General features: G+C 36.8%; 5 protein-coding genes across 6 annotated transcripts; 4 read left to right on the top strand and 1 right to left on the bottom strand.

Annotated features, from left to right (window-relative positions):
- On the top strand, positions 1,349–2,767 carry LOC105169642 (transcription factor RADIALIS-like). The gene is made up of 2 exons (XM_011090097.2): positions 1,349–1,681; positions 2,484–2,767. Exon 1 carries the CDS (start codon positions 1,434–1,436, stop codon positions 1,671–1,673), a length of 240 nt encoding a protein of 79 aa, XP_011088399.1. The 5' UTR covers positions 1,349–1,433; the 3' UTR covers positions 1,674–1,681; positions 2,484–2,767.
- On the bottom strand, positions 5,064–6,858 carry LOC105169644. 2 transcript variants are annotated; one of them, XM_011090100.2, is made up of 3 exons: positions 6,650–6,858; positions 5,428–5,633; positions 5,064–5,341 (listed from the first exon to the last, which is right to left on the bottom strand). In XM_011090100.2, exons 2-3 carry the CDS (start codon positions 5,614–5,616, stop codon positions 5,249–5,251), a joined length of 282 nt encoding a protein of 93 aa, XP_011088402.1. In that variant the 5' UTR covers positions 5,617–5,633; positions 6,650–6,858; the 3' UTR covers positions 5,064–5,248. The 2 variants fall into 2 exon arrangements, with proteins under 2 accessions (XP_011088402.1, XP_011088400.1); XM_011090098.2 differs by having other exon boundaries at positions 5,428–5,656; positions 6,650–6,848.
- LOC105169645 (3-ketoacyl-CoA synthase 4-like) lies at positions 8,465–10,097 on the top strand. Its single transcript, XM_011090103.1, has 2 exons — positions 8,465–8,618; positions 8,781–10,097. The coding sequence occupies exons 1-2, from the start codon at positions 8,527–8,529 to the stop codon at positions 10,045–10,047; spliced, it is 1,359 nt and encodes a 452-aa protein (XP_011088405.1). The 5' UTR covers positions 8,465–8,526; the 3' UTR covers positions 10,048–10,097.
- Positions 13,425–15,320, top strand: LOC105169646 (3-ketoacyl-CoA synthase 4-like). Its single transcript, XM_011090104.2, has one exon. The coding sequence runs from the start codon at positions 13,595–13,597 to the stop codon at positions 15,089–15,091; it is 1,497 nt and encodes a 498-aa protein (XP_011088406.1). The 5' UTR covers positions 13,425–13,594; the 3' UTR covers positions 15,092–15,320.
- LOC105169647 (protein RADIALIS-like 4) lies at positions 17,834–18,662 on the top strand. Its single transcript, XM_011090105.2, has 2 exons — positions 17,834–18,303; positions 18,449–18,662. The coding sequence occupies exons 1-2, from the start codon at positions 18,059–18,061 to the stop codon at positions 18,471–18,473; spliced, it is 270 nt and encodes an 89-aa protein (XP_011088407.1). The 5' UTR covers positions 17,834–18,058; the 3' UTR covers positions 18,474–18,662.

Genomic DNA, 20,818 nt, shown 5'->3' on the forward strand with positions numbered 1-20,818 from the left:
TTATATTATGGTACCTTCACTAGCTGTTCATATGGGCCAAGAAAGAGAAACAAAGATTTACAGGACTCTCACAGCTCAACCTCCCAATGTAAATTCAAATCTATTCTGTCAATATGACCATAATTACAAAATTGTTTGATGCATTTTACCTGGAACCTATTGGTAAGCACAACGACAACATGAACTTCCTGGCTGCTAAGCAAATAGAGTCTTTTTCTACAATTTTTAGCCTAGCAGATGTTTAAAAAAATGCGTATCTGCATTCTGTCTCTGCTTAACTGTTCACATTTAAATGGTAATATATCTTAGATTTTTTTGGGAAGATTCAGAAAAGAAATTCAGGCTCCATACGTAGCTGATTTTTTTTGAACTTTTCTGGACTAGAAAACTAAAACAATCATCGTATGGAGACAGCTGTGAGTTCTTGGAATGCCGCTGAGAACCAAACAGCACAGAAGAAAAACCAAACCCATCCAAAACAACTTCTCGACTGAACTTTAGTACACAGACGATAAGAAAGCCTTTCATGAAAATAATTATGTTGTTGAATTGTTCTAATGCCACCCCGAATAGTGTCTGAATAAGATGAATCTGTTTCTCCTCTCTTTTCTTATATTGTTCCTTTTCTTTCCGGATGAACGAGGAAGGTTGCAGGATTATTACACAGGGACAAATCTTTGAATCCATGATCACAGTAGCTGATTATGCAATTTGGTAAGATATTGTGAAAGGTGTCGATGATAACGTGTGACAATCACCTCAACCAACTGGCTGTTTGTAGCATATACTGCTTTTAAAGTTGTTGAGTCTTTGTAGATTTTTATGAGTAGATCTTTTGCCTAGTGGCATGCATGCTTGTCCTTGAAGTTGTAACTAATATAAACACGAAAGGGAATTAGGCCATCCCAGTAAACCAACCATGTGATCACTGGTTACTGATAACCTGAATTAATATGCTGAAGAGGGAAATCGGGTTGTCCTGTAAACCAATATAATTAGTTGAAAACTACAATTTCTGTCAGTCACATTCACATGATGAAAGAACACCACTTCCAGAAATGTGATCTGAACTAGGAAAAACAAGATCAACAAATTAAGAATGAAGATTAACTTATCATGACTTTGAGACTTGACAACAATGTCATAAGGATATATATATATATATATATATATATATGTAGCTAGAGATTCTTTAAGGTTGTGGTTCTTAAGGAGACAAATCACTAAAATTCTTCAGATTTTGCAAGTTTATAGGTCCAACTGGCACGACCCCACCTCGACCCCTCCACCGATGGAGCCTATAAATAGCCCACCATTTCTCACCTCTTCTACACCATCTCAACTCATCATATACACTAAGTCCTCCTCTTGTTCTTCTTGTTGTTCAATTCTTCTAGCTAGCATTCGGTATACGAATTCACTGTTCCATTCAAATGGCATCAAGCTCGATGAGCCGTGGAGCAGGCAGCACTTGGACTGCCCAAGAAAACAAAGCCTTTGAGAGGGCTCTAGCCATTTTCGACAAGGACACCCCGGACCGATGGGCCAATGTGGCCAGGGCCGTGGGAGGTCGAACCCCAGAGGAGGTGAAAAGGCATTATGAAATCCTTGTGGAGGATATCAAATACATTGAGAGTGGTAAAGTGCCATTCCCCTACAGGACCACTGGTTGAACACAAAGGTATATAATGTATGGTTAGATGTCACCAGACAGCTTCTATTTGTAGTCATATTTTCATGGCCTTGATGCTCAAATATTAGCTACATGCACATGTCCAAAACCCCTCCTAACTTGTATTAATGCATGTCGACTACCAAACCAAACATGCATTCATGGGCAATGAATTTCTTCGGGTTGGTGAAACTAATCCTAAGAAATTGATTATCGATCAAATCATTCAATCATATGTGGGCATGGGGCGGAAAGGCTGCTAGCCCTCCATGCATGGGAGTACGTGCCATGCCCGACTAACACACACTTAAATGACATGGTAGACGACCTTTTAGCATACGTTTATTTTTCTTTATACATGCTTCAATACGATAAAGAACCAATTACCAGATAGTACAACTATTCCCAACATAGACAAGGTAGGTTCATTTATCGCCACAAAAGGCCTTTCTTGAGAGGGGGCCGGGGCCGGGGCCTGGACCAGGGCACAGGAGATATACACGTAGTTATCCAACTACCCACACGATGAAAACTCAAATCTTTGAATTGGAATCTTATGGTTATAAATATCAAGCTACTTAGAAAAGATTACTCAAAAAGGTGTAATCTTTTAAAATATACAGCATTTTCACCTGCAATTTTGGTAGTAACATTTACCGAGTATATATAGTGCTCTTGATCATTCTTATAAGCATTCTTTATATTTTTCCAGGATTATTATGTAAAGATTGCATGAACTATTAATGCCATGCATGCCGTAGTTACATGATCTATTAGTAATTATTATATATTATTATTTGTTGGCATGCAGGATGGAGAAATAATATGAAGACAGGAAATAAAGAGATGATGAATTCTCCTTACCATGAAGATTATATATTCATATATATAATACAGCAGTAATTAATTCTGGAATCATAGTATATAGTGATTCTTATTTTCCTGATATTGGACAAAAGTTGTCCATATCTATAAATTTATGAATAGTTAATTTTCTCATTACAATTAATCCATATCATGTACTGATAATTCTTGGGAGGAAAGCAGCTCATCCATTCCTTCCAATCTCTATTCTCTTCTTCATATTAATATGAAATGAATCGTACGTTCTAGCACATATTCGCGTCTTTTCTGTACCACGCAACTGAATTTATTTCTTAAAGATACATACGGAAAAAAAGAATTAAGAAAAATGAAGAGAACTATTGCAATAAATTGATACATCATAGTATATATGCATGTCAGAAGCAAGCAGTACAGTTTGTCCAATAATTAACAATTTTATGAAAATATTTCTACATCATAAATATCCATTACTGCTGAACTATTTGTTTACTACATCAATATCAAAACTGGCTTTTCCTTATTAGCAAGACAAATTTCTCCTCCAGAGGTTGAGAGAATTCCCACCAAGAATATGGTTCCAATTCTTAGTTGTCTGCTCTACCAATGTCTTCTAGCGCAAAATACCACTAAAATGCCATAAATTTTTGAAATTATTTACAAATATATTAAAGACAAGAACAAATATAGGTTTCCTTGTCTCTAGTTTAGTTTTATTTTGCAAAAATCTCAGATGTTTTGCCTCCGATCCTTTCTTAGCTAGTAACAGACTTCAGCATTTAAAATAGTACATGTATGATGCAAGTTATATCTTCTATTAAAAATACTATTGCATTTTTTATTTCATTTAATATATGCATGTCACATGTATAGATCTCTCTCTCTCTTTTTTTCTTTTTATAAACGAAATAGATTATATATTTCTTATACACATAATAGAACAATTTGCCCGCCTAACAATGAGAAAAGCCCCAGACTTTCTAGGGGTCCAACCCGACGGACCCAACGACCCAAATTGACAACCATCGATTTGGAAACCATCAGACCACTACCTTTTAAACATGTGATCCGTGTAGTATTTCTGACAGATAAGTCTTATAAATGGAGAGTCTATTTTTATATATATACATTTATTGCTACTAGATCACACTCTATAGCACTATGCAACCTTTATAATCTCGAACTCTAAATTGTCTTAAGTTTTAGAGGGCCGTTAACTAGCCTAATGTCCTGTATGCAAGCCAATTTTACTAGTTCAACTCGAGATACTTATAAAGATCAATACTCCAAATCATTGTCAGGTTAACGTCAAATCACCACCAGATCACTGATGACTTGCATCTAGATCAATATGTATATATTAAACTAGATAAAAAATTTAATCCACATGGGGTGGGTGGGGGGGAGGAGATGAAATTATTTTTTCTTTCACCGCTCAAATTTTACTTTGGATGGAATCCTTTGGATCCTCTATACGAGTAGCGTTTGGTCTCCCATCTAATTAATAACTGGGTAGAGAAAACCAAGTTTGAGGTCAAAGCCCATTTACCATGAGTGCAAGTTTAGTGATTTCGGCCGACAAAATTGGATGGACATCAAAATGGTAAGAACATATGGGCATGAACGTACATGTTAATCAAGTGCGAGGGGTTATTCGTCAAGTCTAATGTTACACCAAATATTCTCCACACAAGCCCATCAATCGGATAATTAGGAAATACACCAATAAATTATATATGCATGTATTAATTCTTAGATGGTTCAACGATCATAAAATTCACGATAGTCTACTTGTAAGTGTATCACGATTGCCACTATAGATAGCCCCACTTGTGACACTATTTTGGTCCAACAATTTAAATTCTATCTATCACGATAAAAAGTATTCAGAATATGTAAACAATATTAATTTGAAAATTTCATGTTGGAATGCTAAGTACTGAATTGAACCATTGAATCAATACGTGAACTATTTCATGAGCCATTCAATGGACATAACTATCAAATCTTCCTAAAGGGACCACAATCCAAAGGATGCTGGTGACTCTCGTTTAAGTTCTTGGAACATTAACGTACACTTTCGGCTCCACAGCGACTGAACACATAAAATGAGTGCAATAATGATGATGCATCTGCATAGGCCATAGGATGGGCCTAGGTCTATATATACTCATTTAACCCACCCTCCCTATGGCTATTATGTTGCTAGAAAGATCAGTCACTGAATAGCATCCAGCATTTCTAGGGTTAATATACATACATACACAGGGCTTATAAAGATTCCTTATTACTTCCCTGCTGAATATGCTTATATTAATCATAATCTGGCCCTAGATTTCTTGACAGCAACCTTTTGTTATCAACATCATAAATCCATTCGGCATTATTGAATAGATGCTACAGGGCATCGTTGTCTAGAATTGGACCCCATGGCACCTTCAATCTGGTGATGGATGGTCCATATAGGGACCCTCTTACACACCCCAAAATCTCGGCAGAGTGTAGAAAAAAGGAATAAACCCAAATTTAATAATACCAACAGTACATGGGGCTGAACTCCATTTTGTGGAAATTAGTATTCCGGAACTGACATGTAATGGAACTTCAAAATAGAAGGTCAAAATCAAATACCAGTAAGCAAGACAGATGAAATGTTACAAATTCACATACAAAAAATCTAAATACTCATTTGATTGTTTATACAAGGCCCAAATGAATGAGATTCCAGACGTGTTACTCAGCCAAGGTTGTTTGAAGAGGCAGAACACTTTCGACTTTGTTCGTCTCCAGACTCCTTTCTGCAACAACCTTTGACATCCCAAACATCTGAGAATCCATAAAATCACACATAAGAAATGGGAGCATATCACATCAGAGCACAAAGGAAGTTTCATAGTTAACAGCAAATGGACCTTCTTGACAGTCTTTTGGAAGCAAGTCTTGTGTTCATCCATGGAAGCATGAATGAATTCGTCAATGTGATCCTTCAGATCTTCCAAGAAAGTTGCTTCTTCATTCTTCTTCTTCCTACATGGAGTCATGGCAGGATCTGGAGCTCCAGAAGATGGCAACTTCTCATTTTGGCTTTTTTCAGTTGTCATTATTGCTTACCATATACCTGATAGAGTTGTTCAATGCTTTCTGATGATAGCGCAATAAATTAGAACAAACCAGGAACGAATGGTAACAAGATTATATGAAGTATTGTAAACTAAATAGTCCCCTCTGGGCTCGTTAGTTCAGAAAACTCAAATACCATTTTCATGAGCAAGCACGCCTTAATACATGATTCAAGAAAAAGATAGGTAATTGTGTTTGGTAAAATTATTAGGGAGAATTTCCATAACTATTGAAATACCATAAAAAATAATATTCTATTAGAATGTACATTTAGGAATAAATCTTGCATTATGATTGAGCATGTACAAACATCATTCAGATAGAATAAAAAATATTATCCAACAAAGTGATTAAGCAGGATTTCTAATTGCAAGAGAAACTCAAACCAAATGTTAACAAGCCCATATTCAACAACAACATAAGAAAACCAGCGTTCAAGAGTAGTAACTCTAAAATGCTATTGTGGATATCAGATGACTGCACACCCACAGAGCCAAAACCGGAGATAATTGAGCTTCATTTCGATAATTCAAAACTTGCATTTTTAGAGTGTAATACTCCATCAAACTCTTTCTTATTCTGAGAATTTAATGTGAAATGGGAAGCACTCCGATTTCTTTAGTTTTCTTCTCAAAATCAGAAAGGGCAGAAACTAGCAACACGAAGTACATATTCAGACTAAATGCTTGTAAATTCTTAAAAAATTAACTTGAAAGCTTGAAAAGGGGAGAAAAGGTTAAAGTTGCTAAACAGAATATGCACTCACTATATTCCATGCACAGAATTCAACTCAACGGAAAGCGATTAGAGTAAATAAAAAGGAGATAACTGAATTTCACCATTCTACCTCCGATCAATTCATGGTCCCCAAAATATTCGATATAATTCCAAACAAAAAGAATAGATCAAATCAAACCACCAATGCATTACATAACAGAGCAATTGAGTTCATCAATTCAGAATATTAAAAAAAAAATAATGAAGTAGCCTTCAGTATACGGAAACGTGAAATACCAATACTGAGAAATTCAGAGAGGATATCTGTCGTGGGCGCAATCAAACAGAAAATTTAAATCTGAAGCTCACTTCTGAATACAGAACAGAGATTAATTAATATATAGCTCTCAACTTATATTTCTATTCTGGAAAACTCTAATGTGATAGCCTACGATGAGGAGAGAGCACTTCGACACGTGGCAATAACTGATTGAGCGTAGAAAGAGGTACTGAGAAACCGGCCAATGGAGGATGCAATTTCGATGCGAGGAGAAACCTATGATTCCGGCCTCTAACTTGGGGTACAAGTACCGCTGCTTGATGGGCTTCCTGTGGGCTCGAATGGGAATATATTTGGGCTCCACAAGCCCCATTAAGTAGGCCCTATATGAAAGCCCATAATTAATCCTACTTAACGTAAATTTTTTGTTGCACCCTAACCCTGTAATGTATGAACATGGACACGATACGATATAGATATGTCGACATTGAAATATAAAAAAATTAGGATATGAAACGTTACTGACACGGCTATGTAAATATATTTTTATTATATATATTCTTATAATTCTTAATTTCTCAAAAATTTAAAATATGCAATACGAACAATATCAACATAAAATATAAAATAAACATATCCTACATCTATATTTTTAACTAAATGTGGCTTCAAAAATATATACAATCAATTTATTTTAAAAAGTATACAATAAAAATATTTAATATCCAAATTAATTAAATCATCTTAACCATCTCCCAAATTTGTAGTAATTTTTTCTCAAAACTTTTAATTGAGATGAGTGGGTTAATTTTTTTTAAATAACCCAAATTCTTTTGAAATTATAAAAAAAATCAAAATGTGATCAAAACATGTCAGATATGCAGGTCCTTTTTTTATTTTTTGATATGTGTTCGATGAGTATCAGTGTCCGACACATGTTCGACACTGTATCAGGTAATTTTTCAAAGTGTCCGTATATTATAGGTTGGGCCTCTAAGTGTTTATTTTGATTTTCACCTAAATAACCTATCATCTATAACTATTAAAAAAAAGATTATAAGAAATTAAAAAGACACAAAAATTGAGATGAGACCATATTTGGATATATTAATAAAATTGTATTTTATATTAAATTATGATGTCAAGTTAATATATTTTAAAAAATTACGTGTAAATAGACATATTTTTACTTTAATTACTTACTGTTTCAAAAACTAAAAATAAAAAATAAAAACAGGCCCAAGTTTCTAGCATTCTCCCCACTCCGGTGTCTTGTCCAAAGGTCAAGAGGTTTGCAGACTTGCAGTTGCACAACACATGGAGAGGTAGTTAATTTCTTTCTAAACCAACATACGGACTTGGTCACTGTCCTAATTTGTCACTTCCGTAACAAGTTGTATTCGAGTATTTTAAGGTAATACATATATACATATGGGCAATGCCATGCATGGTAGCTCTACCGTTGCATCTACCTCTTCCAAACGTCTACTTCATCACACTCCTTTCTCATCCAGCTACATTTGTTAAACATGTAATTCTTCCATTCATCTTCACCACATTACTGTATATTTAAATTTTATTTTATTTTTAATAAAATTTAATATTTTATATTTTAATTTGATTCGATTAATAATTAGATTTAATTTGAATGACGAATTGAAATAATTTGAACTTATACTCTATTATTTTCTTTTCGTTTTCCAAATGAGAATAATTGTGTTCAAATTTAATTTTTACATGTAAAAACTTTTATCGATTGATTACAATTTCAAATAGTTTCTTAGCTTAACCATTTCTATACGTAATATTTTGTTTTCATCATAAATACATCTATGTACACAGGCAACATCCAAAGATTGATTTACCAAGAAATTAAAACACCTCGTACCACACTATGACGACAATAAGCAGGCAAGCGAATTCCACCACCGCGGACGGCGGCCCAAGAAGTGCAGTCGCGGACTTGGAATGGAGTGTGAAACTAAAGTACGTGAAGCTAGGGTACCATTATCTAATGACCCATTTGTTGACTCTCTGCTTACTGCCTCTCATTGCCTTCACAATATCCATTCAATTCTCACACATCAACTTCCACAATCTCTACCTCCACCTCAAATTCAATCTTTTCACCCTTGTGGTTTTCTCCAGTGTTCTCGTTTTCGGGCTGACCTGCTACATCTCGACCCGCCCACGACCCGTTTTCCTCGTGGACTACGCATGTTACCGCCCGCCCGAACACCTCCGGGCTGACTTCCGCAAGTACATGAACCATGCGCGCCTCACCGGTCACTTCGACGACTCATCTCTCGAGTTCCAGGGCAAGATCCTCCAGCATTCAGGCCTCGGAGATGAAACCTACCTGCCGGAAGCGCTGCATGAGATCCCACTCCAGCCATCGATGGCGAAGGCGCGTCAGGAAGCGGAGGAGGTGATTTTCGGCGTGCTGGACAATCTCTTCAGCGCCACCGCGGTCAAGCCCAAGGACATTGGAGTTCTGGTGGTGAATTGTAGCCTCTTCAACCCGACTCCTTCTCTTTCCGCCATGATTGTTAACAAGTACAAGCTACGGGGTAATATAAAGAGCTTCAATTTAGGTGGAATGGGGTGCAGCGCTGGAGTCATCGCCGTTGATTTAGCGAAAGACATGCTCCAGCTCCACAGGCACACATACGCCATCGTTGTCAGCACCGAGAACATTACACAAAACTCCTACTTCGGCAACAAGAAATCAATGCTAATACCCAACTGCCTCTTCCGCTTGGGCGGCGCAGCCCTTCTGCTATCCAACCGGAGTTCCGACAAGAGAAGATCCAAGTACAAGATGATGCACGTTGTTAGGACCCATTTAGGATCCCACGACACTGCATTTCGGTGCGTGTACCAACAGCAAGACGAAAAGGGAAAAACCGGGGTTTCACTTTCAAAAGACCTGATGGCGATCGCAGGGAACGCACTGAAAACGAATATCACGAGGCTGGGCCCGCTGGTGCTCCCCATCAGCGAACAGCTCCTGTTTTTCGTAATCCTAATGGCCAGAAAACTCATAAACCCGAAAATGAAGCCATACATACCAGATTTCAGACTGGCCTTCGACCATTTCTGCATTCACGCCGGAGGACGAGCCGTGATCGATGAGCTGGAGAAGAATCTCAGGCTGGAGCCAATTCAAGTAGAGGCTTCCCGTATGACTTTGCACAGATTTGGAAACACTTCTTCCAGTTCGATTTGGTACGAGCTGGCGTACATTGAGGCGAAGGGGAGGATCAAAAAGGGGCAGCGGGTGTGGCAGATTGCATTCGGGAGTGGATTTAAGTGTAACAGTGCGGTGTGGCAAGCGCTGCGGAACGTGAAGCCGTCGGCAAGTAGTCCGTGGCTGGACTGCGTCGACAGGTATCCGGTGAAGATGGTCGACTAAATAATATTCTTTCTTTCTAACGCACTATGAATGACCATTAATACATATTAAATAATATTTATACTTTTTATTTTATTAAATGTAAAAGATTAATAAAGTTATTTATTACATTGTTACTTAATGAATTATTATTAATAAGAGTTAATTTGTACATTATTAAAAATAAAAAAAGATTGTGAAAGTTTATGAAATTCTATAACTACCACTTTTTCTTTTGATTATTTTATAATGCGAGTAATTTATGTTATTTTATAAGATCCATATATCTTTATTATGTTGGTTCTTATTATTCAAAACACCACGTCAAATAATATTATATATAAAACTTAAATTTATCACTCGGCCACATGTTATGAACTCTCAATATTGAGATTCATTTAGAAGTTGTGAATCTTTGTGACATAATTGAAGAAAGAAATCATACATCACCAGAAGATCGCGAAAAAGTAATGATTTTATTGTGGCACCACATTCAAGACCGCCGAGTATTTAACTATAAATGATCTTCTTGTTTTTTGAAATAATTTAAAGAATAGATATATATGCGTTTGGAAGTCAGTAATTTATGATAGAACTCGTTATAATTTTGCAATCTCCAAAATATCACATCAAGTTGAAGCTTATGATATTCCATAACGAACATTTCTCTTTTGATCATTTTATAACACTTTCTTTCTTTTAATACATATATTTGGATACGTATTTTGTTTATTCTAAATCTGGAGAAAGCACAGGATTACTATATATGGTAGGTCTAAAAGTTATACGTATAATTAATTCGAATTAGTGATAATTGTAAAGTCAATTTCATTTGAGTATGACTGACAGGCTTCGGTACCTTATTTTATTCAAATACTTTAATTAATTAAGCTGATTTCTAATGTTTCTGGTTGGGCATGCAAATTAAGAAGAAACATTAATTCTAATTAAATCCATTTCTTCTTACAACAAATTAAAAGACTTGTCCTATTGGTTGGACTTCAGTCCTAACCCAATAAATTAACAATTCCTTTGACCTCTCCTCAGCAGCCAAGCAGTAGTAATATTGTAAGAAAAGATCCGATCAAACTATTCACATTAAACAAATGGTTCACACGAAGTGCATTTGGATTCGGATTCGGTCACCGTCCGCCCCCACATCCCCATCTATCTATCAATTTTTATTTACGAATTAGTATCACATTCACGTAGATTGGATATGCGTCTCCCTTTTAAATTACAGTTTAATTTAATTATATTATAGGGCAAAAGACAATTTTCATCCCATAGCTATAGGTCATTTTTGTTTTAGTCCCGTAAGTTTTTAGGGTTTCAATTTGGTCCCGTAAAACTGAAAAATTCGCAATTTCAGTCCAAATTTGGCCGAAAAATTTTGTGGGTCGTCAAAAAAAGTCACATGCAATGCATGTGACTTTTAAAATTGGGGCTCGATCCTGATTGGATGGAGAAGCTGATGTGGCGCATACGTGGAAATTAAAAAAAAAACGACTGATCTCAAAAGAATGACAAAGGCGGAGGACGGCTTTTGTCGGATCTTTGCACAGAGGTGACCAAAATTGATGGGACTGGTCTCAAAAGATTCGCCAGAACGAGAGGCATTCAACGATGGTCTTCCGAGCCGGTGGTTCGTTCAGATGAAGGAGAAAACGCCGGCGGAAGGTGCAGTCGCAGCGGACGACGACTGAGATCTTCAAAACGATGGATCTTTGCACCTAGTTGATGAAAATGGATGAGACTAGTTCCATTAGAACCGCAGTGAGGAGACGAATCCAATGGTACCAATCCGCGATCGTGGGTCGTCCTGTCGCCAGCGAATCAACGGGAATTGTCCGCGTCGATCAATTTCAAAGCCCAATCGCTATCGTGGTCGGATCCCATTAGAACCGCAGTGAGGGGTTTTGTTCTCCTTACTATGGGTAATCGAATGGTATATGTGGTGGCTAGAAATTCCAAGTAACGGCGGCGGAATTGAAGAGAGAAGGTGGCGGCGAATGGCGGGGATTTCACGACTTTAATTTTTCGTCGGTTTTTTTTTTTTTAATTTCCACGTATGCGCCACATCAACTTCTCCAGCCAATCAGGATCGAGCCCCCAATTTTAAAAGTCACATGCATTACATGTGATTTTTTCTGGCGACCGACAAAATTTTCCGGCCAAATTTGGACTGAAATTGCGAATTTTTCAGTTTTACGAGACCAAATTGAAACCCTAGTTCCATTAGAACCGCAGTGAGGAGACGAATCCAATGGTACCAATCCGCGATCGTGGGTCGTCCTGTCGCCAGCGAATCAACGGGAATTGTCCGCGTCGATCAATTTCAAAGCCCAATCGCTATCGTGGTCGGATCCCATTAGAACCGCAGTGAGGGGTTTTGTTCTCCTTACTATGGGTAATCGAATGGTATATGTGGTGGCTAGAAATTCCAAGTAACGGCGGCGGAATTGAAGAGAGAAGGTGGCGGCGAATGGCGGGGATTTCACGACTTTAATTTTTCGTCGGTTTTTTTTTTTTTAATTTCCACGTATGCGCCACATCAACTTCTCCAGCCAATCAGGATCGAGCCCCCAATTTTAAAAGTCACATGCATTACATGTGATTTTTTCTGGCGACCGACAAAATTTTCCGGCCAAATTTGGACTGAAATTGCGAATTTTTCAGTTTTACGAGACCAAATTGAAACCCTAGAAACTTATGGGACTAAAATGAAAATGGCTTATAGCTGTGGGACAAAAATTGTCTTTTGCCCTATATTATATATTATTACTTTAAAAATAAATATAAATTAATTACATATTAACATGAAATTCCATTAAAATAATGAAAAATAAAAAATAATTACAGGTGAGAGCTAGCATTCCTGAATAACAAGGAATTGAATGGCATTTGATGTTAATGAAACCTATTTATGGTAATATGGCCGAAAGTATTTCCACTGCATTTAATAATGATTTTGCGTAGGATACCACATTAAATATATAGCTGCCACTGATTGGAACTTTCTACCACATTCTAATTAATTCCTATATATCTATATCCATCTATATATCTATTTAAGAAAAAAAAAGAAATAATATTATTTAGATGAATTAATGTAATAATATTAATTAATTTGGCGTTGTTGTGGATCTAAGTTTGAAGCAGGTAGCGGTGCAGGAGTGGTACGTATGTATGTGTTATCCAAGACGTGGATAGCTATGGTAGTTAAATTATTTCTAAACTAACATACATACGTGGGCGCTGTCTAAGATTATTCATTGCTGAATAGGGAAGTTGTGGTATTCAAGTTTTTTAAGGTAATGTATGGAATGTGGGCATCGCAATTTGCTGGTAGCTGTTACGGTTGTATCTACCTCCACCCATCCCCCATTCCCCATCCCTCATTACTCATTTACATTCCTATCCATCATCCACTCAGCTTATACCACTTCTCTACGTAAATACTCCTCCTCCTCCTCCTCCTCTATTCATCATCTTAAAAACCCTACCATCCATCTACACACACACACACATCTCTGACTACTTGATCATCACTGACATATATTCCACTATGAAGACAACAAACACCTCAGACGGCCGTCCAAGTCGGCTGCCGGACTTCCAACAGAGTGTGAGACTCAAGTACGTGAAACTTGGGTACCATTATCTGACGACCCATTTTTTTACTCTCTGCTTACTCGCTTTTCTTGCCTTCACTTTCATTCAACTCTCGCAAATTAACTTCCAAGGTCTCTACCTCCACCTCAAGTACAATCTCGTCACCCTTATGGTTTTCTCCGGTGCGGTGGTGTTTGGGCTCACCCTCTACTTCATGACCCGGCCCAGGGCAGTTTATCTAGTGGACTACGCCTGCTACCGCCCGCCTGACCACCTCCGCGTTGATTTCCACAAGTTCATGCACCACTCGCGGCTCACTGGCGATTTTGACGACTCGTCTCTCGAGTTCCAGCGCAAGATCCTCGAGCGTTCCGGTCTTGGTGAGGAAACCTACTTGCCGGAACCGCTGCATCAGATCCCACCGCAGCCCTCTATGGCGAAGGCCCGTGAGGAAGCCGAGCAGGTGATGTTTGGCGCGTTGGACAATCTATTCAAAGCGACGGGCGTCAAGCCCAAGGACATTGGTGTTCTGGTGGTGAATTGTAGCCTTTTTAATCCCACTCCATCTCTGTCCGCCATGATTATTAACAAGTACAAGCTACGGGGGAATATAAAGAGCTTCAATTTAGGTGGAATGGGGTGCAGCGCTGGAGTCATCGCCATTGACTTAGCAAAAGACATGCTCCAGCTCCACAGGAACACATACGCCGTCGTCGTCAGCACCGAAAACATCACTGAGAACTGGTACTTCGGCAACAAAAAGTCAATGCTGATCCCCAACTGCCTCTTCCGCATGGGCGGATCAGCCGTCCTGCTATCCAACCGGGCCTCCGACAAGAGAAGATCCAAGTACAAGATGATGCACGTTGTCAGGACCCACATAGGATCCCAAGACACAGCATTCCGGTGCGTGTACCAGGAGCAAGACGAAAGGGGAAAAACTGGAGTTTCACTGTCAAAAGACCTGATGGCGATCGCAGGGAACGCACTGAAAACGAATATCACGACGCTTGGCCCGCTCGTCCTCCCGGTCAGCGAACAGCTCCTGTTTTTCGTAACCCTAGTCGCCCGAAAGCTCATCAACCCGAAAATCAAGCCGTACATACCAGATTTCAAGCTGGCTTTCGACCATTTCTGCATACACGCCGGCGGCCGGGCCGTGATAGATGAGCTGGAGAAGAATCTCCGCCTGGAGCCGATTCAGGTAGAGGCTTCCCGCATGACTTTGCACAGATTCGGAAACACCTCTTCCAGTTCAATTTGGTACGAGCTGGCGTACATTGAGGCCAAGGGGAGGATCAGAAAGGGGCAGCGGGTGTGGCAGATTGCATTCGGGAGTGGATTTAAGTGTAACAGCGCGGTGTGGCAAGCGCTGCGGAATGTGAAGCCGTCGGCGAATAGCCCGTGGCTGGACTGCATCGACAGGTATCCGGTGAAGATAATGTACTAAATATTCTTTTCTTTTGAATTTCATTTGGGCTAGCTGTAAATTGTTTTCGCGATTCCAATTCTGAATACAGAGAACCGCAGGGTTATTGCGGTATCTCTGTATCGAAAGATGTATGAATGACGACAAAAGCTTCTTCTTTTCTGTAACTTTCTGTTGCAGTTGTTAATGTGTAGCGGGTTTTATGTTGTAAAAATCAATTACTGTGTTATAATCATCGTTCCTATTCAAATGTTGCCGGTACTGTGTTTGGACAATCTCTTTGTTTCTTTTCTTTCTTTCGGGAATTTTCCTGGAAAAACGCTATATATATAAATACTACATTGATATGAAATTTGTTAAACAAACACGTCTAAGACAACATCCGAACAGAGGGGTAAATAAGATTTTCTATAGCGATTTATGCTGAATCTTTATTTTAATTTCACATATATATATATATAAAGCCGCGTGTATAGAATCTTTTTTTTAGATAAGATTGATGACGTTATATTATACACATACCGTGTTTATATACAATAAAATAAAATAAAAAATGCAACATAAATTAGAATAGAAAATTCAATTCGAATATTAGGTGTCGTCCACAACAATTTTCTCTTTTTCAATAAGATTTCATTTTAATTGTAAATAAATTCTCTTTAATTTAAAAAATTAGATTAAACTATTGTATAGCTATTTGGGGACACAAATGATCATCAGTGATTTATATTAAAATATAAATTCTCCAATTCCCATAAGAAATTTATACATAAAACAAACGAAATCTCGAACGAAATAGTATAATTAATTAATTATATCCTGAGTAATATAATATAAGGAGATTTTGTGATTGAAGGAGTGAGAGAGAGTGGTGAATCTGGCAATGATTATTGAATAGGAAAGGAATAGTTGATAAAAAGAATAAAAAATTTTATTTTATTATGAAATATGAGAGCATACATCAGTAATATATATTGATTCAATCATTTGTTGGTTACTTGTGGTAGTGTTGTTTTGTTTTTGTTTTAAATAAAATACCATGAAATAAAGGGTAGAATTTAGAAATTTGAGTTTGAGGTGGGAAGATGGTAAGATTGTGTTTAGACTGAATAGCGCTAGTGATCCAAGACGAGGTCTGAATCTGGGGCTCACTCAGATTCTCTTTGTTCGCCTCACAAACAGAACACATCGGTCTGCTTATCCTCAAACGTAGGTTTGATACTCTTCTGCACTTTTCCACCCGGCCCATTTGCACAACTCATCTATTCATATCTATTCCGATGCTCCGAATTTGTTCCCTTTTTCTGGCCCAAATATGGGACCAATTACGTGTGAATGAATCCGTTCTTGGCCACCATTCCATCCTCCAATGTTGCAATTTATTCTCCCATTTGGGAAAATTAATATTTTTTATTTTATAAGTTAAGTTCATTTTCAAGATTTTTTTAAGAAAAGAAAAAATTAGACCCATTTTATTTTGGGTTTCGTTTATTAGAATATTAATATTTTTAGTTTCACAACTTATAAAAATTAATATTTTTTATCATTGTCTAGTTTTTTTTTTTATTATTTTTGTAAGTCACATACTCAGTACGTAGCTATTAAGTATTTATGGTTATAGAAAAAATTGACCATTCTTCCCAAATTAGCATATGAATGCTCCACTTGGTCAACTTGATTCATTTGTGAAAAATATGATTCTTTGTATTACTTCTACTTAGTTTCAACTTACAAAAATATAAAAAAAAGTGAGATTTAATTTTTGTGAGGACACAGAAATTCCCCTTTCTTAATTCTAATTTCCTTCAAAATTTATTTTTCCCCCTTGAGTATAATTATATTCCCCCCCTCCCCAAAGTGTTCCAAAATTATAAAGTGCTTATTTTCCTCCCACAGAAAATACATAACGATCACAAAATGATAAGTGACTTACGCTGTTAAATTATAAATAAATTGAAATTGATAATTTCATAAAAAATAAAAGGAATGGGATAAAAAATGCTATTACCCCACCCATTTGTATTGTATGTGAATTGTGAAGTGAAGGGCCTTTATTTGTAGAAAGCCACTTTAATTTGTTGAAAGATTTCCCTATTCTGAGGTGAACCATATTCCATCATTTCATTTGGACAGCTCTACTGCCTGTATAAATGGTTCACAAACACACATACGTATATATACGTATATATTGTGTAGTAATATTGAGGGGAGAGAGTATTGACAGTGGACATATCGCTGAAAGTGTATAGGATAGATAAAGCAGCAGTTAATTAGTAAGCAACACCTGGATGGTGGATTGGATTGGATTTGATGAATATGTGTGTAATTATGATGAGCTGCAGGTTGGTCTATATGTATGTATATAATTACCCATTTCCAATGAAGTGTTGTGGAGAAGAGAAAAAACAGAGAGTAATTCCAATGATGTAAGAGTGAGTATCAAAGTAGTAATTAGAGGGGGCGGGTGGGTCTGAGTGTGTGTGTGTGTGTGTCTGTTCTTCACTGTTCCCTTTCCACATTCATTTACTACACAACAAAACAGTATCTGGAATATATGTATATATGATGATGTCAGGAAATATTGAATTCAGTAGTTGACTACTTGACCGTAAAGAGAAGAGCAGGAGGGGTTAAGTTAATTATATGCATGCTTGCTGCTGTGCTCCACCAAACATGTACATATATATTTATTACTGCATTTCTGCTCGATTCTACCCTACACTTATTGTGTGCAAGATTACGTACCTACTACTGTTTCAAATGGGTCATTAGTCCATAAAATTATGTTTTATATTGGACAAGTTGCGGTAGCTGGTAATTAAATTCACAGGGATTGTTGTATTCCCAACCTGGCAACTCCGGTTGTGGTTGGTGTGCAGACGAGTGAGTCCCCCAAAACATTGATATAGGCTACCCCTCCCGCTATAAGAACCCTCCTCCATCCAAATAATTTCTAGCCATCAACCACCGCCGCCCGCCCTGAGCCCCATGGCTTCCAGTTCACACTCATGGACCCCCCAAGAGAACAAACTCTTCGAGAAGGCACTCGCCCGCTTCGACAGGGACACTCCCGACCGCTGGCAGAACGTCGCTCGCGCCGTCGGCGGTGGCAAATCTGTCGAGGACGTCAAGACCCACTACCAGATTCTAATTGAGGATCTCCGCCGCATAGAATCCGGGCATGTCCCCATTCCCAACTACACCAACACTAACTCCATACATGAAGAGAAGAGGTACGTACGTATGTATGTATGTATATATATGGATGGGGTGCAGTGCATCTGCATTGCATGCACCCATATATAAATCCGAGTGTCTTCTTCCAGCCGGCCCACAAATTAAAAATGCTTTTGAGTGATGGTGTTGGTTGTTTAACAGGCTTATGAAGTTTCTGAAGATGTAATGCCAGCAAACGTCGTCGTCCTCAGCTTATGCATGAGACAGTTGCTGCGGACTAATTCCTTGTAATTCTACTGCCACTGTATGTTTAATTTCATGCATGTCCATTCCTCTACTGTTAATCTTTGTTTTTATCCAAATTGTACGGAAACCCTGCAAATTGCTGCTCCATCTCCCTTTTTTTTTCATGTTTTATTTTAAATTACTAATCTGTTTTATATTTAAGGTGCGGACAAACATAATAAATCCTCCATTAATTCCCACCATAATTATGTGTCTGGATAAACATAACTAACTTAAATGAATTAAATATAATCGTAACCCAGACAGAGTTCGTTTTTGCAGAAGAAATTGGTAGTGAATGGCAACATCACAAGAGGGCTTGGGCCTTCTGATATATGATGCTTTGGACTGGGATAACATTGGGCCTATCTATGTAGATATATATAAAACAGAGGTCCAGGTCTTCGGAACGTCTTAGTCCCTCTCCATACATCAAACTAACCCATCTCTGCCAATACTCACTCCATTCTTCACTCTATTTTGGGTATTCAATTGTTCAATATTCAACACACCATCAAAAATTTGAAATAAATTATTAATGGCAAATCTTAATTGAATTTTGTATTTAAATTCATAACAAATTTAAATTTTATATTTACAAAATATATAAATTTATAATAAGCCTGAATCAAATTTGTGCCTAATGCATCTTGATATATCAATTCAAAATAAATTTAAATTTTTTTTTTGATTGGTTGGAACAAAATATTTTCAAATAATAAGCTGATCCATATACATGATTCTTGTTATTTTTCAGTCAAGTTTTAAACCATTCGTTACAACAATGCGATTAATGGTGGAAATTTAAAAAAAAAAAAAAAAAAAAAAAAAAAAAAATGAAATTAAAAAAAAAAAAAAAAAAAAAAAAGAGAATATATGTGGATCCATAGATGTGAAAGATTAGACAGGAAAGGCATAAATTCACAAGTATAATTAATCAATTTCGGTTGTGATGCATTATCCATAGAATATTAATAATGGAGGGGTGCACTACAAATCTGAATGAATGATCTTCTTGCTTCAACATTTCTGGGACAAATCCCTATGCTCTACTCTAATTTTGTACACATTTCTTCTAACATATTCCCAACCTTTCTTTATTTTATTATTACATTTTAAATTCACTACCATAACATGTTTCTCTCTTGTGTTTTAAACATGATGAATCAATCTCATAATATGACAATCTCAAAGATGATACAATTAAGGTTTTTTTTTTTTTAAATTTGTTAAATGTTTCCTAAGTATTATATTATAGTAGTTGATGCTGAATTAACAAGTATGAGATTACGGGTTCGAATGCCAAATATGAGTATTTGTGTGTAAGTTTATTATTTCAGTATTTATATATAAGTTGGTAGTGACGTGAAATACTTATTGTACATATAAGAAAAAAAATTAAATTATAGATACTAAATAAAATATTATGGAAGATGTGGAGACAAGATAGGTGAAAGTTAGTATGTTATTAAACAAGTAGTTAAAATAAGGTATTGAGCTTATTTTGAAGTAAGTGATGGATGGGCCTACTGAAAACATGTAAAGAGGCCTAAATGTCGATTCCCAGCTGGAAAGAGAGGGTGAGGCCCAGTTTGGGGTTATCCATAACAACAACTTTTAGATGCTTTGCCTTCTTTATTCTCACCACTCACCACCAATCCTTGGTTTTCTGATTTCACTCAGCTGTTTTGTGCACCAAACAAGGAATAATAAACTATCAACCTATATATATTTTTTCTAACATGTTAATTTGATGTATTAATTCTTTACGGGCCCAAATCTAACGCAACAAATAATATCTTTGATTAATAAGATAGTTAGTCAAATAATAAATTTATTAATTGGATTTGGAAAATAAATTCAAAAATATAAAATTCTAACATCTTCTTTCATAAACCTATTATTCTAATTCTAAAATATCCTCAAAATAATTTATAGATATTTAGTTAATTATAAGTTTTCAACCATCCTAAAATGTTGATAGGCATATATCAGTTAGTCTTGTAAAAAGACCGAACTACCCTTCCCATAAAGGCAAAACATCCCAACATGACTAAGATTCACGTGTTTCTTGACTCGGGTCGATCCTCGACTTAGGGGATCATGAATCAAGATCATTGATCGTTTTGTATTTGAGAGCTCGAGATCACACTACTTGAGTTCGTATTCATATGGACATCTGATATTATAAATATCTCACAACTATTTTTGAGTTACGATACTTGATTTATTAAGTTCATATCAGCTTTATAATTCTTTTTTCTAATCTCACAGACATCGAATTTT

This window comes from Sesamum indicum, linkage group LG8 (genome assembly GCF_000512975.1).
Source record: "Sesamum indicum cultivar Zhongzhi No. 13 linkage group LG8, S_indicum_v1.0, whole genome shotgun sequence".
NCBI classification, from domain to species: Eukaryota; Viridiplantae; Streptophyta; class Magnoliopsida; order Lamiales; family Pedaliaceae; genus Sesamum; species Sesamum indicum.

Bases quoted from the DNA above. Each gene is read 5' to 3' on its own strand.
- LOC105169642 (XM_011090097.2), top strand. From the start codon at position 1,434: ATGGCATCAAGCTCGATGAGCCGTGGAGCAGGCAGCACTTGGACTGCC.
- LOC105169644 (XM_011090100.2), bottom strand. From the start codon at position 5,616: ATGACAACTGAAAAAAGCCAAAATGAGAAGTTGCCATCTTCTGGAGCT. The intron at 5,342-5,427 runs GTCCATTTGCTG...ATGGATTCTCAG, and splicing joins TCCAAAAGACTGTCAAGAAG to ATGTTTGGGATGTCAAAGGT.
- LOC105169645 (XM_011090103.1), top strand. From the start codon at position 8,527: ATGACGACAATAAGCAGGCAAGCGAATTCCACCACCGCGGACGGCGGC. The intron at 8,619-8,780 runs GTACGTGAAGCT...GGTTTTCTCCAG, and splicing joins GAATGGAGTGTGAAACTAAA to TGTTCTCGTTTTCGGGCTGA.
- LOC105169646 (XM_011090104.2), top strand. From the start codon at position 13,595: ATGAAGACAACAAACACCTCAGACGGCCGTCCAAGTCGGCTGCCGGAC.
- LOC105169647 (XM_011090105.2), top strand. From the start codon at position 18,059: ATGGCTTCCAGTTCACACTCATGGACCCCCCAAGAGAACAAACTCTTC. The intron at 18,304-18,448 runs GTACGTACGTAT...GTTGTTTAACAG, and splicing joins TCCATACATGAAGAGAAGAG to GCTTATGAAGTTTCTGAAGA.